The following is a 24,908-nucleotide window of genomic DNA, read 5'->3' as shown; positions in this document are numbered from 1 at the left end:
GCTAGATTGAATTTTTTCCTCACTCTGGGTGCCGTACTTGCACAACTTTACCTGGGATCGATTTTCAGAATGAAGTAGTTTACTTCCAATTTTCCATTTGCATGCGCCATGTGCGCCGACAGGCACAAAATCGTACATCTGTTACCGAAGGTGCTACAGTGTTCCACCATGAAAGGGTTTTGTGAGCTGAACGTTCTCATTCGCTTTTGTTGACTCAAAAAGGATTGTTTTTTTTATAGGTAAGCAAAGTATGAGCAAAAACATAAATCAAAATGGTGACTTTCTGCTAGCGCTGTCAACTTAAATTAATCGAGACACTTTAATAGGTACCTACGAAATTGATTCGGGAGTTAACATTTGATAAATTAATGACATTATTTTTTAAATATAAAATTACGATTCATTTCCGAGATAAAATTTAAAATCTGCTAAAAAATTAGCTTGGTGTTTAGTAAAGTAAATAAACAATTTCTATTTAATGTTAGCTTTTATACGACTTATCGATTTCAAATCTGGTTTCGGTGGTGACATCACATTAAGGACGAGTTGTCGTAGAAATACATTACACTCTTTTGCAGATGATTGTTGCTGTCATCAGCAACACACAAAGCAACAATCGGCAAAAAATGACTTTCAACAAAAGTGTCCTTTTGGTTGAAATTTTCTTCCTTGCAGCTTGTTGGGCACCATCGTTTCGTTAATAAATCATTCCTGTTGCCTGCTGGACAATCCTGTCGGCTAAAGTTTCTGGCTGGATGCTCGATGTCAACGCTGTTTTTTTGCTGTGTTTGTCCTTTGTCATCAGAACGACACATTTTTCATCACATTTGAATGTATGATTTGAAAGATTTTTGTAGATTTTTTGTTTAAAATTCAATCACTAGGAGATTACCAATTAGTATTTTTTTCTGTACTGATACAGATATGAATAACATGTTTGTATGGAGTTCATATTTTTTTTCACTGATACCAATATTTATAAAACATTTTCATGACAACATTTTCTTTCAATAACAGCACTATCACGATTATTTAGCAGCTAAGAATTCTATTTTTCGAAAAAATTAAATAAAAAGGAATACTTCGAATTCAAATAGCATCCCTACTACCTAGTGAATCTATTGATTTTGGAAACCCACTACTAAATGTCAGCGAACCAAATGAATGACGCCATGCATGCTGAAAACGACCTACACCACGTCAAGCCCAACATATCTGCCGTTCTGACGGAAGTCCTGCACACTATTCACTGAACGGCGTATGTCTACCAGCAAATGCGAACGTTCACATTGCAACACTGACACTCTGGAGAATTTACCCAGCATGAGAAGAATTCCGGATAGGAGACCGTAGATTGTGGATGGATTGTATCGTACACTACAGCACGACGCTTATTTGACCCGAGGTCTAAAGGATGAGCGGTTCAATGGCACACTATGGAGACCAGATAAGCTAGCAAAAACACGTCCACCTTTCATTTTCTGCAACAAAAACTCGCGCACGTGCAACTTCTTGCTCGGGTGCTTTGACCAGAAGCAAAGTGCATCGTTAGTACTGCAGCGCTCAAAGGGATCGCTACTTCCGGAAACACTTAATTATCCTAAACGAATGCACCGTAAGGGATAGGACTAGGGTCGCTCTTTCGATTGCATTCGCCAGCTAATGTTTCGTCTATTTTTCGTATGAATAATGTTCTGCTCTTAGTGAACTTTCGCCAGTAACGCCATCACATGTTGTGCGTTGCGTAGCATTCGTTAGTCATTCAATAGCAATGAAAATTCTTACTCCACTGCTGCATCACTGTCACTATACGTAATTAACTCTACTTTTACAACAATGAACATTTTTCAACTTAGCTTGTGGAACAAATTGACACAAAACTTTTGCAATCTATTTGTGGTTTTTCCGTATCTCGTACCACCGACTCATTCAGTGTCCTTTTTGTAACCTAGTCCGCTTGGGCTAGCGTTGATTGTTGATTTATGTCCTCCTCCAAAACTAACACAATATTGAGAATATCTTTCCTTCGTTCTACCATGAAATATAACCAGCATTCTTGTTGCGGGACAGCGAAGATAAACAATGCGGGGAAAAGCTTTTACTTTGTCGACGAAGAAAACAATAATCAATAAAATTATGCCTTTCTTCTCATCGTTAATCACGTAAGGAAAATCGATACAAGAAGGGACACAGCGATGATGTGTATCATAGCTATTGTAGTGCTCCTCGACAGCTTCCTTTATGTTTGTGTTTTTCCTGTTGTATTCATCGTCAAAAACAGATAATGTTCACCTTCTATTAATATAATCAATCCTGTTAATACCAATTACCCAAAAACGAGAGTACACAAATCGACCATTTTCTCCCGCTTGCACACATTCGGAAGTCCGTCTCGTGTTAAAGTAATTTCGTAAAGGGCTCTTTAACGCATTTCATCCGTTGCCTAAGGACGCTTTTTTCCATTTTGTTTTACACGCCCAGATGCGTAAAAGCGTCTCCAATTATGGTCTTCGAGCTTTTCCCAGAATGGCTGTGCTGTTCACATGTCATACAACATCAGGATTTTGTGGAGCATTTTGGGCGGAGAATTTTTCGTGGAACTATCTGCTATCCCTTAGGTGCGTTCAAACAACAAGTTCAACAAGTGTTCGAAAAGGACTTCTCCTTGTACAACACGGCCCGGTAAAAGCCTCTTTCCGCTTCAATTGGAGGCATGTTTCTGCTGGTCAATATTGTACATGTCGTTCGATTTTTTATCCACAAAAAATGGATCCTCGCGATAAATTGTTCGCTTCACTCATGTTGTAAAGCTTGCGACGAGTACTTCAAGGTATTGATTTTTTTCTCAACAGCATCCGAATTTTTGTACCAGCAAAGTACTGGTGACATATTTTCTCTCTCTCTCTCTCTTCGTGACTACTCTTACCACTGTATAATGGCAAAACTTCCAACGATGCTTATCCAAGTATTGCGTTTTGGTAGAAAAATAAAAGAAACTGTACCTCACAGTACATTTATCTAAATATTTTAATGGACTTCTATCGTCGAACGTTGTCTATTCAAAGGCCCCATGCACATTCCGCTAGTCAATGGCAATCAAGTCTCCCAAGGGTGTTTTTATTTGCTTGTTGTCTATTCACCTTTTGATTTATTTTTCCACTTTATGCTAAACATTTTGAATTGTCACAGTGACCAACAAAAGAATTCGTGGAAATTTCTTCACTTTTGCCAGCACTTGCCCATCGACTGTTTCATGCTATCCGTTTCTTTTATTAGAAGTACCTTCAAGGACAAATGAACGCTTGATCATGTCCTGGAAAAGGGATAATGGAATAAAATAGGCCCTCAGACCAAAGCAACACGTTTTTTTTATGGAGCAGTACCACTCAGAACGAGGAACGCATTAATCAAAATAGAAAATTTGCAAATATCATTGAGCAGGGAGGTTTTCCTTAATGTGGCATCCTATCAATAGATAGAACACATACACAATGCCATTAGACGCAAAGACATATTTTTCACTCCTTTGCATAAAATGTTTCTACTTGATCTAACATATACATCATTTTCAACATAAAAAGAAACATATTTCAGGCTATTCAATCTAAATGCAATTGAAAAATGTTTAACGATCCTTGCCATCAATCAACGACTTTGGAATAAGATAAAAAAATCATTCGTCTGATCGTCTGATAATCAAATCTTTCAGCTTTCAAGAATTTTCTTCAAGTGTACAGGTTTTTGTTTTTATTTTATTACATATCCTGCGATGAGATGATTTTGAATCTTGTTGCAATTTGCAAAGCAACAATTTTGAAGCTACGTTCTTGGTTATGAATATCAGAGTGAAAGCAAAAATAATGATTACCGTTCCGCAAGTAGCTTGTAACAAGCGATGTTTCTTTTGTGAAAGCCTCTTTGTTGTAGTTATTTCCTCTCAAATTTTCTAAGAACAACCAAATTTCTGTACAAAAATATATGACAGTTTCCGGAAAACGACGATTAAGGAAATCCTTGCAGAAGGACTAAAATTAAGTCTCTTCATTTTTCTTTCATGATTTCCACTTCCTAGTGCACCCTTTGATAACTCTCCGTGCTGGAAAATGAGTGATGCTGAAGACGAAATTTAAAATGCTTTCCCATTCCTCCGGAGACTTTTGGCCCGGTACCTAATTTTCTTTCAACCTGTAAAGAAAGCCGCTAGCTGTAGAAACGACGGCATCCCATTGTGTTCTACCCATAATTGCCTTTTGCCATTAATTGCTACTTTCGAGCTAAATTTTCAACACAGGTTCACTGTGGGGAGAGTAGCAGCTTCTGTGGTGCTGCTGGTTGACTAAAGGTGCCTTCGTCACTTTTGCGTTTAACGACAAGCAGGAAGAAGGTTTCTGAAAGAGAACTTTAGTCGTAAATAATCTGCTTTGGAAATTAATCCAATTAATACGCTTCGAACTTGTGCCGGTAGCGAACTATTTGCGTGATTCTGGCAAAGGTACAGAAGAGAAGTCACTTTAGAATGTATATTTGATAGGCGAAAATGAATCGTTCCTTAAAGTTCCGAACTTAAGGAGAAAAATAACTGTTTTTATTGCGTAGCGTACCAAGCCACGAGATAGATTGTTTTATGTACATTTCGTGAACGTGTATTTTCTACAAATTTTGGTTATTTTAGTAAACGCAGGAAAACGCTAACCCTCTCCCTTGAATGCATAATTCAGCGCATCCTGAGGTGTACAGAATTCAGTTCAGTTAGAACAAAGACTTGTCAGGAATTTGGATACAACTTTTTCACACTCGTACCATTCCTTCAAAGGAAGGAGAAAAAGCGAGCCAAAGATTTTTATCACTCTACGTTCTTCCTGCCACGGTAATGCTACCATTTTACAGCCGGTTCTTGTCCGGTGTTAAAAGATGCTTCTCTCCTGTGTGTTCTTTTTATGCGTCTGCTTGAGGGAATATACATTTTTGTTTTTGGTTACTAAAACCACACACATGTGTCTTGCTCTAGGACTGCAAAAACTACCACTCTTTGTTGTTTTTTTTTGCGACTATGAGTTTTCTCGTACTGAACTCTATTTTCACAAGACAAAAATATATGCTAGAACAAGTACGATCCAACGCGGCCAATGTGATTAAAGGAGGAAGATAGATCTACACGGCGATCTTGTTACTTTGTGCTGTTTTGAGCTGCTGCACATTTTAACGTATTTCCTTAGGCTAACTTCAGCCGGCCAAAATGCCTCCAGGGGTTGGCGTTTAATATCCGCTTGAATGTGATGAGAATCTTGCGAAACCGTTGAGAACGACAGTACTCCTGCGAGCGTGTTAACAGCCCTGCCGGCAGGGAATTGTCTACAAGCGGAAATCAAAAGTAAAAATGTAATAAAAGAATCAGGAGTTCTTCACTTTGTTCGTGAATTCTTTCCGTATTGTGAATGTCTTTTTGCGGAATCCCGAAAACCCGTTTGGTGGTGAAGCAATTTTTGGGAAGGTTGCATATCGAAAAGAAGTCAAGAAGTTTGATTATCGCTTCAAGATCTTTCCTCCGGTGAACGATACGTTTCGTCCGATCGTATGGTGGAAGATCATCAGTTAGATATGTTTATTGCTTTATTCGTTGCCATTCTCTTTCATGCTTACACAAATAGCAGTATGTGGGTACGGTCATCTTCAAGGCTGTCCAGTGTTGAATGCATTTCAATATCCCTACGAAGCTCCCTCTACATATTTTTCGTTGTAGCATTGTTTCACAGCACACTCTTCTTCAGTCTGTGTTAACGTTTGATAGGAAAAGTTGTTTTGATTGCGTTTTCTTCAAATAACGAATCTCATGTTTGATTGAAATCAGTATCAAATTACACGCAGCATTTCGCGCATGAGATCGCATTTGTCGATAAGGGGAATTTATAGAGAAGGAAATTGTCCAAATTAAAGACCAACAATACATGTAGCCTTTACAAATTCTAGTCAAGTTGTTTACTGTTTCCATCTGAAGTGGTGATCTAATTATCCTTGCAATGACACTGAATACGAGAATTTTTGGTCCGGATGTGTTCCACATTCTAGATAGTATGTTCGATAATTTCCTGTTGTCACAATTGCAAACACAAAAGGATATAGATATGTCTGGTGACATTTCCACGACTCAAGACTCAGTCCGAATCAATGGAAAGCACTAACGACCGTGAAATGGCTATATGTCATTTCTTTTTCGTATATGACTCTGGAACAATTATTGGTCTTGCTCTACTCTTGTTGGTTGGCCTGTCTATCACTTGGAAGAGACAAATGCCAAAGAAGCTTTTTGGAGAAAAATTATATTCTATCGGTTATTCAAAACGAGAAACACTAGATTGTTTTATTATAGCGAAAACTGTTGAATATATTGCGCAGTCTAAAAATAGTCCCAGAATGGACACCAAGCTTCAGGTCTAGGTCAATTGTAATTCTGCTCCCGTTTTCTCTCAACCGTTTTATAGATTGCTAGAGATATATTTACCTTTTCTTATGTTTTGCTTTGTTTTTTCTTCTCATTTTTTCCTGTTTCCTTTAGGTAAGTTCTTATAAAAGTATTGCAACGTGTACCTAGTGCTGGTATCTTCCAACAAAACGTGTCCACTTCACGCACAGGTTGCTGTCACAGTGAAGCATCAAAACCTTTTGGGCCCGGTAAAATTCTTTCTTGTGCGTGCTACGCGGCAAGAAATGCTAGCGCTGCTCAGCGGACTTTTAATTTAAAATTCAGAATCCATTCCATGGTCGTAAATAGTCGATTATTGGATCGAGCTTGAGAAATCTTCATACCGTCACTAAGGACGGTAATATATTGGAAAAATCTAATCAACGCACAAATTGGCCCCCCGAGGAAACACCGAGCATGAGACGTTTGGATGCTTTCATCTCGCATAGGTAAAGCTAGAGAGAATGTTTTGTTGTTTTCAGGTCAGTAAACAAAGATATATCATTAGAAGTTCAGTATCTAGCGATATATACAGTGGTCAAACGCCTGTTGTAGGGAAGTACGTAGGACGATTTAAATGTCACGATTAATCGATCGGTTTCATGCAGTCGATATGGTATCGTTTTGTGCAAAAATCGTTAACTTTTTTATAGAACAAGTTATTTGATTCGAAATCGAATGTTTAAAGTCATTGATGCTGTTTTTTACATGACAACATCTTCCAAAGTTAGTCTCAAAATTAGCTTAAAGATTTGATTATCACTTTCGAACAAAATTTGAAACTTTTGGGTGTTAAATGACAGAAAACTTTAAGCTCTTATCCTCCCAGGATAATTACCAATCCGGGTCTGGGTACGGGTCCGACAGTTATGATTATCTCTGCAGGAAGAAATTCACCATGGGGACTAATCATTGGCAAGCAACTGTTTTCCTTCAACTATACTTAATCTAATCCCTTAAGTGATTTTCTGAAACATTCTCTTCATGCAAGTGTTCAATGGTTCAAAAACTTTCGACGAAAGCCCTTCCGGCTAAAATAAACTTTCCCTCATTATATCGGTAACGTTGGATACAAACACATTTCCACGTAAGAAGATGCAGGTTCACAACTTATTCTAGAAAACCCAAGAAAAGTTCCCAGCCATGTTTCAATCTTCATGTAAAGAACCGATCATGATAAGAAAGCGGAGACGTTTATCTATCATTCACATTAATTGTTACAGCATATTGTTCCTGCACTGCGGACAAAGAAGTTCCTCTACCCAGCTTTTTTTATAGACAGAATATGTTCCAATTATATCGCTCAAAAACACCACTGAAAGTTAGTGGCCAGCACGAAAATGTCTAATCAATGGAAACAAAAGTGGGTAAAAAATATTAAAGCACTCCATCATCGTTGAACGACGCTAGTGCTCTTATCATGCGTCCCTGTGGGTTGACGTCAAAAGCGGAAACTTTATCTTCCAGCATGTTCCATATGTGCGTACCCTGATGTAACTGTCCAGTTGTCGCAAAGTTTTTTTTTCTCTCCTAACAACACCAGTTACGTTTCAAAAGCCACTACTTTAGTCGTGTTTCTAGTCGTGATGATGTGAAGTGTGAACACTATTATTATGGTGGAACGTAAAGGATAGCCTTACGAGAAATTTCCCATATCCTTGCGGTGGAGTGTATGATTAAAGTCCTCAGCTACACATCCAGATACGTATATTGCACTTGTTCCTTCGGTTGCAGTTTTCAGCGCAGGTTAGGGATACAAGTTTAAACGGATCTACTTCTATAGGTTGCTTTGCGTAGGAACTCATACGTGGGAGTATATGCGGTAAGAGAACATAATGTCCTGCTCGGTATCCAATAGTTTGGTTTTTGGAAAATATTCTATGAAAATTGAGTTGTTTAAGCGGCATCTCATTTACATATCTAACAAATGTTCTCTTCGGTGCATACGAAAATAGTGTTAGCTCCTACAGGTACAAGCATTAGTACACGTGTCCCCATGTACAAGTGAACTCCCCATAATAAGAAGTTATTATTTGGAGAAGCAATTTGATCCGCTTTTGGAGATTGACTGCACGTTGAAATGGCAGTGCAATGGAAGTTTTACAATGGACCTGTCTCATACATGCCGAGAAGTTTTCTAATCCAATGTTTTCCACACCTCCGGATTGAGGTAGACCAAGAGCACTAAAGCAGTAGCACCTAAGCGCATGTACTAATGGAGCAATAAGCCAGACATTCTAAATTACTTCTCACCTAGCATCATTAGCTAGCTAGGACCGTGTCTGACAACTACGTTACTCATAAGATCCCCTATCGTGCCCCGCTTCTCTTGCCTGATAAACTCATTATAGCTTTTTGCAGTTGCATACCCTTACCTTACATATATCCACAGGAATCTGTAACGTGAAAGGTTCCACCATTTGGTTTCCAGTTCCGATTTCGATAGCATTTGTTGACACTAGAAGCAAAAACAAAACCAAAAAAAACAGCCATATCAGACGTGAAACCTTCCAACTCGAAGGAAACATGTTTCCACCCAATAACAAGTCAAATCTCGTTGATCCGCCAGTACCATGGTTCCTTCCAACGGACAAACAGTGTACCCGTCCCGACACACGATAAAATGCCACGAATAAATTTCACTCACTTCCTGCTAGACCATCCTTCTCCCTGGGTCGATTGCCACACAACCGGCGGTCTTTCTGCCAGAGAGTTTGTTTAAAATTCCACCATCTGTAGAATGAAACCAGTAAGGAACTGCACTGCATAAGTTCTCCGGTTGGTAAACAAAAAGTGGTTTCGAATTGTTGTTGTTTTTTGTTTCGTTCTTTCATTCCTTCTGCACGGATCGATGCACTCACTGGCACTGGCGCCAACGACTGTGGAACTTTACTTACAGCGGAAGAGGTCACATTCCACCAATTTTCCTGGCGCTTTTGTACGACTCCAGATGCAGCTTCTTGAACGGGACGAAGGTACGGTTTTTGCCGCTGTTTGCAAGTGCAAGTCGAGCATCAAGGGCCGGCCTGCTACTGCGCGACCATGAAAACCACCGTCTTCAAGGTGTGGTCGTTTTTCGTTCTTCTTCTGCTTAGTTCAAAACACTGCAATACTGTTTTTGTGTTTGTCCGTTAGTTCAATTTAATAACTTTTATTCATGCAAAGAGATCGGCTTACAACACTCTAGTTCAATAGATAAAAAGGCGCGAACAACTGCGTGTCAGTTGAAACGGTGACACATGTCAAAATTAAGAGTTCGCGGCTACACTTCAAGCTTACTTACTCCGCGGTTCCACATACATAATAACTGTTGTTACACAATAGCCCTGATTCCTTCCGACCGTTGCGCGTATGGTACGTACCGGTAAGCTATTCTACGTATAATGCTTTCCGTCGTCCATCTCCATTGCACCGCAAGTGATTGATGTAAGCGACGAGATATTTGTTCGAATAATTTCTCCAGATTCCCGGCAAGCTATACTTGCACGTAAGATTGACTTCGTTCGTCTCTCGTTTATTACTGTCCGTGTGCTGCGAACATGCGTTGCCCACCGGCTGCCTAGCTCGCTTCGTTCTCACATCATTGATATGCAGTGCACGCAACTTCACACTAAACCCCCAAACCACCTCCGGCGATGGCATTTAATCAACGAGGACAGCGAGCGCCGGCCGTATGGGAAAAGGTGCTGAAAGAAATTAAAATTAACGAGTCCCGGACGGCCAACTGTGTGAGCTTCGGTGCCGGGGGTGGTAGATCATGGCACCTGGTAATTGCCCAGAAGATCCGCTCACCTGTCACTTGGCCGTGAAAAGGGGATCGTTCTCACAAAGCTCAGGAAGCACGGAACCGTATCCATCGTCCTATCCAACGTTAAGGGGAGAAATCACAGTCCAACTTTGCAGATATTAAACCAAACCCGCATCCACAAAACGTCAAACGTGTGGAAACACTTTTTGACACTTGAAAGGTGTAACTTTGTCTCATTAGTGTACCGGGAGACAATTGCACGTAAGTTCTCGCTACTCGATCGCTACGAGTAGTACATCGGTACGCTTTGACAATGCTGGTTACACTCCGTTAAAAAAGGTTAAAAGATCAACGTTAAATGTTAAGAGCAAACGAAGCGCGCAAACGTTTGCTAATGAGCAGACAAACGTTAGAATCTAACGTGGTCTGAATGCACAACGAAGCATTCCTTTTGTGCATGATTGTGTCTCGCTTTGTATGCAATGTGGTGCGTGTTTGAAAGTCAACGGAAAACTCATCCTAGTTGCAAAATGCAGATTTTATGTGAACAACCGAAGGATGAAAAGCACTCAACCATAAAGAGCTTGACATTGGCCAAAAGTTCAAAGTAAGGTGAGAAATTGTACGACTAACAGGTACCATGTGCAAAAGAAGTTGATTTTTATGGTTCAGAACAGGTTAATTTCCTCATGAACACGTGCAGCATGTTTTAAAAATAATTTTGAAATTGAAAGTTTGAGAACTGGTTATTGTCAGTTGTAATGTGAATGAAAACAAATGACCAAAAGTACCCAGCAACTTCACCATACGGCGCTGTTACAGTTTACATAGATTTTCGGTCCGGTAAATAAGATGAATCAGGTTTCAAGTTTCCTTTCCTAACTCTCTTATTCTGTCTTTACTTTCCGTTAAATTTTGCCCGAAAGGCTAGCTTAACAACGCATTAATTCTTTGCCAAACAATCGATATCCTTCCTGTCACGTAAACGTCTACTCCGGAAGCAATTTGCTCGGGCACTGTTCGATGTATTCCTAAGGCTTTCAATCTTGTTACCTTCCTCCAAACACATGTACAATCAGCACGAAACCGAGTGTGTGAAACATGATGATACACATCCGGTTGGAGGGCCAACACCTAGAGGGAAATTTACCGACTGTTAAACAGTCGGCCACGTCTCTGCGTCGGTGATGATGAGAAAAGTAGTTCAATATTGGGGTACACCATCAGTGTACCATCTTCAAAGACATTTCAAAACGGCGGCAAGAAAGATATAAATGTTGTGATTTTTGGGGCAACAGTACGTGCCCCAATCCCTTCTTGATCGAACCACGATGTAGCAACAGTGACAGGATAATAAATCGTGCGCCCTCTTTAAGGACTCGGAACAGTGTGACGGTCTTTAGAAATAAATCACACGACAACTGGCTGGACACCTGTAACTGATGCTTGTAATGTTTAAAGTTTTGCAAAGAACGGTAAACTAATTGAGAGATAAATATAATGTATCGCTTTAAAATCAATAATTTCAATAAGGTTAACAATGGCGATGGCTTTGAGTATATATTTTGATAATATATGGAGAATAAATTTAGCTATTTTTTCTTTTTGTTTTAAGTGAAATGTTTAACATTTATTATCATTTTTACTGTTCACCACGAAACAAAACATACATAATATTTTTATGCTATTTCCAACGGTTGTTAATTTTATTACACTGTAAGCTTTCTTGCTGACTTTTATTTCACTGTTCCATCATCACCGAACTGTGTGGTCCTTGTGGTGGTTAACAGAAGCGAAATCAAATTTTATCGAAAATCGAAATAATGTCAGCGTAAACGAGCTGTTTACGGGATGGTTTGTGTTATCAAATACCGATCCTGTTTGTGCGTACGCTTGCCTTCATCCTGTTGCGGTTGTGGCTGAATTTACCCGTACCAACTAGAAGTGGTGGTGGCCATTGTTTTATTGTGATTGCGGTTTAATCGCAACGGACATCAGCATAATTGTGACGGAGCACAAACGGCTGTGCCCTTTGAGCTTTTTTTCCATTCGTTTAAAGCTTTAACAGTTCTTTAATGTATCCGTAGGCAGAAAAAAATGTGTTGTTAAACAAGGATTCAGACTACAACCATTTGAATGCGTTCTACGAAATGGAATGGTTTCATAGCGACACTTTGATTAAAAGGATGTTACGCGTACAGGAAAAAATAGATGCGTTCCAATAGAACTCTGGGAAAAAACCATGTCCTCCAGTAATGTCGTTCACACTCTCATATCCAATTGACGGGAAAAGGGTTTTTTTTTAGTGTCGTCACAGTTTCAGGTTTTGGGTTGCGATTTTGCATAAACCTTACCCTGGGGCGCGAATACTTACCGCAGTTGGGCTCATTGTAATAAGCCACCGTACGTGACGGTTTCATAATGATGGCACTGCACCATGGCACTCAACTAGCACCATCAGCAGCTGGTTCTTTTTTCACCAGATTTCTCGAGAGGTAAGAAATGGTGCGGGAGGAGGAGGGCGAGTGATTTTGCAAACAAAAGCATCACTCAGCACTAACCGGAAGCACGCTTCAAGGCAGACACTTTCATGCAATGACCCACCCCAAACCCGGAGGCGTACCATAACGTCATGGGGTGGTTTTGCGGAAGCAAGACCCACAGACACATTGCGATGGGAAGCTACTCAAGAGATTTTTAAATATCTCCCCATGGGAATGGTGATCAGGAGACGTAGAATATCACAGAATGTTCTTTCACATTTCGTTTGAAGGTTTTGCGGTTTGCGTGCCATCGTGGGGGAAGCATTTAGTTGCATTGCGTCGGTACTGGGCGGATACTGAAATTTCACCCCCCCTTTTGGAAAGTTCATGGTCTGGCGAATTTTTGGTCCACATTCGGTAGACATGTGATGAAGCGAAATACGTTACATTGTGTACATCTCCAGTGCAGTGCCGTAGTTAGTTTACATAAAACCTCACAAAAAAGGCTTCTTATTGTTCTGAGACATACATACTGAAAGCGGTTTTAATTCATGAATATGGTTTGAAGATTTAATAGGGCTACAGATTGAATTGATGAGAAACATTTATTTGTGGTAAATGGAGGTACCATACGGTTGGTTGTGCCTTATTAATGTTTCGACGTAGCAGATTTTTCCTTTCTTTTTTGTTTTGTATTTACCATATTGATTTCTAAATTTGTTTGATTTCTCGCTCAATAGTGATAAATGCGTCCGCTTTACCAAGAATGCTAAAGGATCTTATTTTTTACCATACTAACAGCCAATCCTTGGAACACCTAACCAGGCAAGATTTGCCCGTGAAGCGTCGATAAAAATACCGATTCGTGAGCGTTAGCATCCAGGGCCAAACTAAAAAAGAAATCTCTTCTTACAAATGGTGATTGAATTCGTCTGCCATTTCCTACACGGAACATCGAAAGAATTCATTCGCGCGAAACAATTCCATTCGGTGTGCTTTGCGTCAGCAGCTACCGTTGTGGGAACGTCACGTAGCAATAAATCTTTACACCATCATGTAAGTCACGCTGACATGCGGATGTCACCTATGCTGTGTGATGTGGATGGGTTTTTTTTCTCTATTTCCTAGTACATCTTTGTCTTGGCGAGATGCAAGAAAGTACTTCACTTCCAGCGTTCAAGATTTAGGGAAGTATTTTGATTTGCATCCGTTCTGAGAAATTCTTTCCCTGAAAGGGCTTCGGTTTTGCGTCATATCTTGCGCGTCAGGTTCGTTTTGGAACGTTAAGGATCTTGAATGAAGTGATTTTTGTATTCTAAGAAATGTTAAAAACTGAGATGATCAAATATAGCGCTGTAACGATATTTCTTTATCACAATCCGATCTAGACTAGACAATAAAACTGTTGAATTTTATCTATAAAAATATATAGAAACGTTCCATAAAATACCGTTTATCTCAGTACTATCTGGCGGCTGTTACGATAGTTTATCACAACTACAATAAAAAAGGCATTCAACAGGCCGTGAAACAACCTCACGCACTACTATCAGACAGCAAATCCTAATCGCACAGTGTTGTAAATCTAATTTGGGAAAGATCATTCGATTATTTACGTGAGCCATTTACCACGGCAAAGAGTTAGGGTAAAAAATAAAAGCCACACATGTCAATCCAACACTTTACATGGTTGCTTTCGCTCCACGTCAGTGTCAACGGCAGAGCAATTTGATTACGAGAAAACCACCCCGTTACCGATTGCTTCGATTTTTCATTTTTCTCTGATTTTGTTTGGTGGAATTCATCTTCAAAGGCGAGGCCTGTCGATTTCCTTCAAATTCCACTACATGTCATGAGGTTTCCTTTGGAAACTAGATTTCAAAGCAAGCATCCACGAAGCTGTCGAATGTAGATATGACTAAATGACGTTTCGGGTTCGCCTTTTAAGTTCGATCTAAAGCCAGTGAGTAGTGAAAACTCTGGTGTCTTTATGTTGTAGATGTTTGTTTAAAACGTTGTCAGAAAGACAGAGGTTTGTTGGAGCGATAGTCCCACAGTTTTGTGGCAACTATCTTAAGGAGGGTTTGTTATAACTTTGTTATAGCTCTGATAAGTCGCGGATTTTCTTCTTATTCACATTTCTCCACCACAAGTGTGACCACAGAAAGACAACGTTTAATAAGCGATCCTTCTTACATGTTCTGAATTCCAGATATCACTGATTTATAGGCAAAACATTCGGGTTAGTACAGCGAGATACAAGGCGAAAAACTTGGGGCAAACCGTAAGTTTTGGAAGTGGGTTTAACGTCATACCATCTGCGTTCTATTTGTTAACAATTTGCTCTCGGTGTGATTTGCGCTAATGAGATAGTGTCGGTATTATTTGGCATCCAAATGATAGCATAAGTTTAAAAGCCGCTTTCACAACTCGCTACCGGGAAAAAGGGATAACTTATGGCTTTGGGGCATGTATTTTAAGATGATTTACTTTTACCACCAGAAATATTTTTTATCAAGGTCAAGAATAATATTAAGATTTAACAAACATATTCAGCAACATTTTTCAGTACTACTCTACAGCTGTAAATCTCCATAAGGCTATCGATAGAGCCTGAAGTCAAAACCGTATTTTTTTTAATTTGATTTTCATCTAGACATCTCTGTATTCATAAAAAACGCCTCTGGTAACGTTTTTCTACTCCATATAGCTTCAAAACTGATGAGAGAAGACTTATCATACCATAATTACAACCTTCACCGTGCAACGCTATCAAGCACCGATCATTACACTTGAGCATGGGCATAACGCTTTAGAACACCACCGAAGAGGGTGCACCAGAATTTTGAGCTCTTTTTTGTCGATTGCTCCGTTTCACCTTATTCGTGGGTCCATTTATGGCTTTTAGGTCAAACCTGGTAGCCCCAACCGGTCGTAATCAAAATGCCCGCACCGAAGGACAACTCACGTCCGTTACGGTAAGGAAGAAAAACCTCCCCCCGTTGTGCAGATCGGTATGCTTTAATTAATACATTAAACTACCCGAATGACCGGCGCGAATATCAAGTCTTTTCCTCCCTCGGGGGGTTGTTCGAAATAACGGTTAAAACAAATTTAACTGCAATGAGATGATGGGACTACCTTTAGGGATGTGTTTTTTTTTCAGCTTCCCTTTACTCGTAAGTACCGATGTAAAAGCTACATTTTCCGAATATTTTACATCGTTTCGAGGTGCACATGGGTGAAATGAAAATGATAACATAAACAGAAAGGAACCGGTGAACCTGTTATTCAAACGAGATGTCCGTAGGAGTCCAAACCGATGGAAGCTACCAACTTTCACCCTGGGTCTGAATAGGGGATGAAGGTTTAATAATTTTTCGTGTCCCGTTTTGAACGAAACAAAAAAAAGGACGTCAGTAAAGAGGCTCCTGTTGGGTTTGCGCGAATGAACCGTTATCAGAAAGTTTGATCGATGATGCTGGGGTGGAAAATTGACAGGTTTAGGCTGCACTTGCGTTGTATGAGCGGTCAGTTTTGGCAGGAGTATTCGTTTTCTTTCATGCTGTAGTAGTGTAACCCATCAGGAAATGGTCGTATTAATATTGACTTATCAAACACTGCTACGATCGCACAACTGTTCAAGAATCTACACGAGAAGGATCAAAAAAGCAAGTTTTTGCTTCCGTAGAAGACGACGATGATCAATGAACTGTGTTTGGCGCAACGCATCGCTTGCAGCCGAATGTCTGGAATGATGGATTACAACTTTGGAAAATATAATTAAAAATACTCTTCCCCGGGGGTGTGCTTTTACAAAAGTGTTTTTTTCCCTTGACAAGATGTAAAAACAAAGAAAAGCTATATCAAATTGGATCTGCAAAGCTTCCTCATTTCCTTTTTGAAACGCCAAATTTGAACGTTTGTTGGTATCATTCCTTTCCCAGAACTGATTATTTAATGTGCATTCAAATTTTTCACTAAAAATAAACATATTTTTCAAACCTTTTCTTTCCATTACCATTTCGCTTGAATTGAATATTCTGAAAATAGAATTCCATGTTGTAGGAACTGTGATTGTGCCACAGGCTGCTGTGCAAGAGGTGCAAAGTAATCTCGGTATAATATAAATTCCTTTTCTATGAATTTCACTGCAATTTAATCTATGTTTTAAAACATGTGCGCAATAAGTTTATCACACATTGTAGCATTATCATACATGTTGCCTTCCCCATGCTTCAAGCAGACATCCCACTGTACATGGCATTTATTTGTAATTGGTGCGTTTGATTGATCTTCAGCTGAAACAATCACCAAATTGCACACACTCACTGCTGCTGCTGCTGTTCTGCATCAATTCTGCATGGTTTCTTTTTTGAGTCCTCATTCGTTTCCATTTCACGTCACAGGAGAGGCAAAAGCTGTAAGTGCTCCTCAACTGGGAAAAGCGAAAAATAATAACCTGCCAGTTCCAGTAAAGCAGCGGCAGTAGCGATCCCGTACCGTAACAGAAACAGCAGTACAGTTTGGTAGTTATTTGTGCTCAGCTTCCGCTCCTGCATCCTGCTTCCTGCATCACAGTGAATCAGCCAACTACATCCAGAATTTTAGCTTAAACAAGAAGCGAAAAAATAGGGTCCCCAATAAATGAGATACGAACGAAATGACGGGGCGTTTACTGGCTGGAAGCTTTTTGCCTTTTTTTCTCGCCACCACAGTTTCAACAGGGTATCTTAAAAATTCGTTGTACCCTTCGCCAATTCATCAGCAGCCTGCCAGTTGCCAGTTAAGATAGGAAAATAATGTTGAAAAAAAAACATCGTAAACTTTGAGCATTTATGCTCGATGGATGGAAAAAACTGAGGAAAAAAATTAAATGAAACACACATGCGTCATAAAATGTGGAGTGGAGCATAACGTTAACGAAAATAAAGTCAAAGCTGAGCTGCTGGCAAGATGGAATGGATTTTAAAATAATATTTTTAGAAACGAGCTGAGTGTACCTTTCCACCCACCCAAACTCCAATCCACACTGATAGGGCAAGTCCTTGTTGGATGCTATTAACGGTAGCCTGGGGAGTCCTTCTGTACTTCTGTTTAGGAGCTTTTTATTGCTTTTTGGTGAGCCATTTGCGCTTTCAAGGGAGTTGCAGGTTAGCTACGGTAATGGTTACTCTTTGCTAAGCGAGCATTGCGATAAGATTCGTGAAATAGATCATTCTGTAATGTAATGGATTGCAGAGGTACTTACTACAGTCTATGCATCATTGCCAGCCATGTACTCCACATCCTTCAATTTAATTTTACCGCGTGACCATTTCGAATGAAATTAAAAGATTATTTTTAACGATCTTAACGCAATCGATGTCTTCATTTACACCCCGAATTGATTCGTTACTGAGCTGTAATCAATGAAAGCACTTAATCGCAATGCTGTTTCCCGTTAATGGTTCCATAAAAAACTCTGTTCTAAATCGGTTTATTGTGAATAAATTTAATTGTTGGTGTATTAATAGACATACCTACTTAAGGCAAGTCCAGTAATACACAAGAATCATTATTGAAAGTAAAGAAAGTAAATTTGTCTTGTAATTGCCTAGCTTTAGGCGCATTAGCATTTGGCTATAGGACGCTAAGGGAAACAGAGAAACATTTTAACGCAAAATTTGTATTCACTATATTCAATCCAACAAGTCCGGAAATCATTATCTTGTGCCAAAACGGAATACGAAAGTACCGATTTAGTGTATTGTCTATTACCATCAGGATCTATCTCCATCCTCCATCCATCCTCCAAATTCAATGGCTCATCAATTCGGGAAGTAATAGTTTTACAGCATCGTTTGTACATATACGTGCTTTCTTTCTACAATACAAACTGCTGCGGATTTCAATTTTTGAACCAATTTCAGTTCGTTTTCAGAATGTTAACAAACGTTCCGGTTGTTGTTTTTTTCGCCGTTTAGTTATTTCTATTGAGTAAGGCATATCACCACGTTGCGTTTCTGTGTTTTTTTTTTGTGCAATCCGATGGTAATCCCTGCGGATGGTAACCGTATTCGAAGGTTTCGGGCAGGCGAATCGAGCATCGTCAGCTCTCAGGATAGACAGTTGGTATCTTCCCAGCCGAAATGGTGTAAAATTCATTTGGAAAATGGAAAGGATACAATATCAAAAAATCAATACTGATCGAAAAGCATGGATTTGTTCGCCGCAGCCATCTCCAAAAAAAGGGTTTGATGTAAAATTGTGCAAAATTATGCAGGGAAAATGAATCGATAATGATTTGAATCGCTGATTAAGGGGTTTGATGCGTGGCTAATCATAGACATCAACCAATCAACTTTCAATCTAAATCTAATTAAGCACGATAGATTGTCTGTTTATACAGACGGGAGTGACATTCAAAGGGACTGATGTTCTTTTGCATCATTTTTTTTTGACACAAATCCCTGCAAATTAAAGTTACATCCTTTTATTCCAGTTGATCATTTGTGGGTTACAAGAAAAGTCATCTTCGCAGCAAAAATGAATCACAGTAAAATGAAATAAAACACTTCACCAGCAACCGTTCCTAGACACCATTCATCATCCTATTATTTCGACTCGTTTTTCAAATACCAAATATCCAGCCACAATCATCCGTGGAAAAGCTGCCCCTATCAGCATCGTGCGACGATAAGATATCTCTCCTCTAGCTTGCCCTGCAAGAATGTATAAAGTTCCGCGGCAAAGAGGGGAAAAAACTCAAAACTAAAACGCAAGCAAAATCTCTTCCGACTGCAAAAGTATGATAATGATAATGTAAATATGGCTTTTTACTGCGATCCCTTCCACAGTCTGCCAAGTGTCCTGGAATGGTCCGGCTGTTTCTACGCCTGATGCTTCCCTAGGGATGCTCCTTTTTCCTGCGGGAAACCGGAAACGATTGAGACTGCGATATAATTTATGGGTTCGCAGAGAAAGCGACGAAACAAAACTGAAGCATCTGTAAGGAAATTGTGTTTTTTTTGGTTACAAAACAGCAGCAAACATTCGGGGGGCAAGGAGCATAAAAACAATAAAATCACAGTGAAAAATAAGAAAACATTAATCATTGGACAGGAAGTGGATAGTAGATTGGTTATGGTTTTGATTTTATCATACTTTAGATTTATTTTTTCCTCCTGTGATAACAGGCTGCTACTGACCAGTTCTTGTTCACTGATGTGAACTGTAAACTTTGTTTTATCATATCCTTCCGCTAAGCCAGAGGTGGAGAAGTTGAATTCTGAAGTTGAGTTTCATGCTTGAACACAATTCGTTACATCTGATTGATCAATCGAATTTTCCACCCATCCTTGGGGTGAATTGTTCACAAAAACGGGGTTCGAATATTCGAATGGTTTTTGTTCAAGATGTAAAATATAAAATATGACCAAAAAAGGTGGATATTACTAAATATTTTCTGAAAGAGCGAAGATATATATATCGCCTAAAATACAGGAAAGTATGAACATTTTAGATAGTAATTTAATTTAAACTATTTAAAAGATAAGCACATCTCTGAACACTGAAAGAGTTTCGTTTTCACTCGCAAAAAATGGTTTGTATTTTTTATGAACGCTAATTTTTCTTCCCTTCCTAAAGGGAAGAATCCTGCCAGTCCGTCTTATTCCTCTGCATGCAAGAAAATTGCTGATTTTGTTCAAGATTTCGAAAAACTTATTACATCTTCGTTCGTGTGCCCGAACACGTTCTATTCCTGCACCTGAAGAAATTGTTGCACCACAGGGATCGCAGGGACCACGCAGATGCATTTAGATGCACGCAAGTTGCACATTTTCGGTCTGATTGCTGTCTTTTTCGACTCACCTTCTCGCCTCAAAGTTACAGTCCGGGCGTACACGCCTGCTACAGGAAACGGGAACAGCGAACGACAATCAAGCAATCAGCTACAATCATCTTTTGCGAAGCTTTGGTGCAAAATTGCCCTCGGCCACATGGGCGTCTGTTTTTGGGGTGCCTCAGGGCAAATGCTGTAGGAAGCATTTAAGTCATGCAATTTTTGGGCTACTTCTGTATTCGGTTTGACATTCTCATTCTTCGGTGTACTGCTCTGTCTGCGGTCATCAATTATGGGGCAGTTTTCCATGAGCACGTCACGGGAGAATAAATGTATTTTATTTTAATTACACCAGCACTGGGCAGTTGCTAGCAGTAGGATGTCCAAGATGTGTAGTGAGCAGGATATTGTTTTAAAATTATATTTAAGGAAGGTATTGTTGTGAGTGTAAATTATATTACCTACAATCATTACTAAAAGCCTTTATATTTCTGTTTGACATCAGTTCAATGCTTCACCACCAATTCGACACCAACAGTGAGACGGACTAAAGCCTCAAATATCTGACTTCGGCCTCCTACCTTCGAGGTAATGATGAATGAATATTCCCTGCAGAATGCATCAATGGTTCGATGCAGGTGCAAAACTTGTTCGTACCACTAAAGCATGCGTGATGAGAACAATCGTTGATTATCCACGTTGGGTTTTCACCGCCTTTGCTGCTACTCCGGTCTCAAGAAACCGGGCCTATGCTCGGGGAAACATCAAATTACTTACCAACGTTCGCGAAAGAAGAGAAAAATTCCAAGAGATTAACTTGAGTGCGTCGAAACTAATCGAATGGAAACGCAATTTCGGTACACGATCATTCTACGTGTTGACAGGATCAATGTTGCCTCCTGAACCAGCATGACTGAAGCCGTTTTTCGTAACCGGTTTTTTTTCTTCTTGATGTATTCAAGGTGTGATCTAAGGATGGAAGAGAATGGAAACGAATCGTTGGAAGGAATTGCGCTAAATGCAAATTTCTGTTTGACACAAGAAAACATTTAACCAATATCTTCAATATCTTTCATAAATAAATATCGATTAGTTAAATTTTGCCCTGCCGCACATGTGAAGGGTAATTGTTTCGATGAAATAGATAAGTGAATCAATCATATTTCAGTTTTCTTTTTGCATTGTGTACTCCAACATAATACGATGAGCTAGAACCGACAATCAATTATGAAGCAATCGTGATTATGATTCAATAAACTTGACTGAATTATGAACTATTCAACCATTAACCAGCTTAAACCCTAGCTTAAAATTATCTCTTGTAAACTTTTTTCCCCAAAAACCATAAGCCATGGATTCACAACTACTTTCCTAATAAGGGAACGTAGGAAGGGCTGCGGTTTTTCACCTCATAAAAACTTTGCACTATTGAAAATTGAAAAACAAGGGTGAACAAGGCGAACATTTCTCTTGCAACACCTTAAGGTGTCCCGAAATCGACGTCCAAACTGTGACCCGGTAAAAATCTTTCGGTAAAAAGGGAAACGGGAAAATTGTGAAGCTTTTCATGTCGGAAAATAACTCCATTAGGGAAACTTTTTCCCTTCATCCGGATAGTTTTCGCTTTAAGCACTGAAATCGCACACCCGCCTGTATGTGTTCCTACCATCAGTGTAAGTTTGGTTATTTATGCTCGACCTCCGAGTCTTCCTTGAGCTCAGCTCTTCTTTTTTTCTAAACCCACCACCCTCCCAAAAAAACAATTCGCCAACGAAAAAGTTCGATTGAGCTATAAAGAACGAACGAACGATTGATTGGAAGGGAAACAGCTAGCGTTAGGAAACCGCATCCGCAAAATGGATGATTCTTGGTCGATTGTGCCAGATTTCTTCCTTCCCGAAATCCGGCTTAATTTGTTTTTCAAACTTGCGCCCCATCGCGCGAATTCTGTGGATGTTTCGGGTAATGTTATCCCTTTTTATGGTGGAATGATATGAAATGGGTTCGAGGATCCGTAGCAGGAAAAGGGTTATTTAATACGTAATATAATATTTCACTGTACATGGCAAGGAAATGGGCAAAAAATGTGTACTAAATCAACATTAAACTAGAGCAAGTTTAACGAAGAAAGCAAAATCAATATATATATATATATATATATATATATATATATATATATATATAAAATTCTCGTTTTACTTTTTTAAAAAACATTTCTTAATAAATTATACATCGTTGTGTTAATTTTAACAACGTTTAGAAGCTGTTCCAAAACTACGACGCCATTTAAAGTCTTCATTCTCTTCCTCGTCAAAAAACAAAAAAAAAACAAAAAACCGATTCTCACATGAAACAATTTAATTTTCCAAACTCATTACATGCAGCCATCCATCAGGCTGGTGAGTTTTCGGCTAAATTTCCCTCTCCACTTGCATGTCGTAAAATCTGGATCCGATCCAATTGCTCGCTCGGCGCAGATTATTGCATTCGAAAGGTGGATGGTGTTTCGCAATTATTGCCCTTAATCCATTCCAAACCCGACCCGATTGCGTGTAAAATGTGCAACAGAAAAAATGAATCATGAACCTCAAACACGGAGGCTAGGCTAGTGCAGAACGTTGTTAAAATTATAATTGAATTCCGCCATTACCTATATGGATCAGTGTGTTAATTTACCCCCAGGGCGAGGCTGTGTATTTTGCACCCAATTTCCTGGAATCGTATCGAATATGCACACTGATAACAAATAAACAAAAATAACCGATTTTAAGCTTCCTAATTTATTGAATGAGTTTTTATTTCATCCAAGAAGTTCTTGATTTTTTTGCTCTTTAAGTAAATTTGGTTTTTGACTCAAATCACAGATAGAAAAGAACATAATACTTCGAAATACGTACGACTTTTCTTCAATCGTACTATCTTATTTAAATTTAAAGCTCCGAAATAATGCATACACTGCACATATTCAGCTTCGTATGAAGTTCGCCGTTTACATAGTTGGAAATCTTCCCTCAGAAGAAACGTTGGACAACTATGAACTATCAAACTTGACATGATTGTTTCCATTACCGAACGATATTCTACCCTAACCTTCTCACTATCAAGAAAAGACAATCCACGGTAAAGGCTTGTTGACAATTCAATGAATATTTGACGACCAGGGATTGTTCCTTCTGTTTCTTAACATACCAGATGATAGCAAATGCAACCGTACTGAACAGGAACTTTAAAAGCTTAAAGTAAAGCCGAGCTGCTTTAAAATAGGGATTCTTGAAAATTTGGCTTCGCTTAAAAAGTGGTTCTAAAAATAGGAAATAGTCTAATGATCCAGCCAGCAGGAAGGATTCACCATCCATTTGCACTATTTCCGATTCATTATAAAGAGTAATTTAGTGTGCTTGGTAAACAAATTGGGAAGAGAAAACCATCAAATAAGCGTCGAAGAACGCAGGAACAGCGCTATCGTGTTTAGTGAATTTCTTGTCCTGCTACACCTTCTTGCTGGGGTTTTGATACTTTATGGTAGACAAATTTATTTTCCACTTCTGGCGAAAGTTTCCACCATGTTGCGAACGATAAAAGAGACCACCCTTACCGGAAGCCGAAACTCCAATGCCGAAAACACGATAGAAACTGAATAGGTTTGGCATTCGCTTTTCTTACACACTCACGCACTTGTTGAAATGAAGCCAGGGAAAGTGTGGCCAAACATTCAATGTTGCTTTCCAGCGTGTTGCAACATGTGTATGTGTGTGTGTTTTGCACAAAATTGCTAAAGTTTACCACATCTCATATTTTGTGGGGTTTTTTTTCTCGTTTTCTAATGTGTCTCATAAAATGACGTCAATAGGAGGGTGTGGAAAATGACGGTGTCCATAGTTTTATCAAAATGGGGGAATTCCAAAATGATAAGTTCCACACTAACTATTTGTAAGTTTGAATAAATCATCCTCAAATTGAATCCTTACTACTGAAATATGATAAAAGAAATTTCGTTGCTATATCTTATTTCATTTCACTTCACTTTCCACTTTTTCTTTAACAATGCTCTTTATGGTTGTAACTGTATCAGTGCAGGCGAGAAAAACATCACGAGAAATCTAAATGTCACCCAAAATGCCGTAGGAAAACTTGTTGAATTCTGTAAATCACTAAACTCCGGTAAGCACAAAATAAGCAAACGACGAAACCAGAAACAGAAAGCAAATGGTTTTCCTCCCTTACAAGACAGGCGCTGTTCTGTTTTTCCTGCCAACGAATGCAGGAAAACTTTAAAGCTTTTTCTTGCCCACTCGCAGATTCACTTCTTGGCATTCCATTACACTGGCAGAGTGATGGCGCGATGCTACAATTATTGGAAAACTTTATCCTGCTTGTATCGATCGAAAAAAA

General features: G+C 39.2%; 2 protein-coding genes across 7 annotated transcripts in view; one reads left to right on the top strand and one right to left on the bottom strand.

Moving 5' to 3' along the window:
- LOC125767512 (uncharacterized) overlaps positions 1-10,530 on the bottom strand; it is a 41,496-nt gene extending 30,966 nt beyond the window's left edge. The window contains exons 1-3 of one of the 6 annotated variants that reach the window (XR_007418790.1): positions 10,253-10,510; positions 9,108-10,146; positions 8,836-8,918 (exon numbers count right to left, since the gene is read on the bottom strand). Coding sequence is in view for 1 of the 6 variants with exons in the window: in XM_049434153.1 (XP_049290110.1) it covers positions 8,836-8,918; positions 9,358-9,475 (201 nt within the window). In the remaining 5 variants the exon portion in view is untranslated. Of the gene's footprint in view, positions 1-8,835; positions 8,919-9,107 lie in introns of all 6 variants that reach the window. The other 5 variants (XR_007418791.1, XR_007418793.1, XR_007418792.1 and 2 more) reach the window with 5 other exon arrangements.
- LOC125767477 (MOXD1 homolog 1) overlaps positions 1-24,908 on the top strand; it is a 46,433-nt gene that overhangs the window by 13,396 nt on the left and 8,129 nt on the right. The window lies entirely within an intron of this gene.

The sequence above is a fragment of the Anopheles funestus genome, chromosome 3RL (assembly GCF_943734845.2).
Source record: "Anopheles funestus chromosome 3RL, idAnoFuneDA-416_04, whole genome shotgun sequence".
NCBI lineage: Eukaryota > Metazoa > Arthropoda > Insecta > Diptera > Culicidae > Anopheles > Anopheles funestus.
This window is presented reverse-complemented; position numbering and strand designations above follow the sequence as displayed.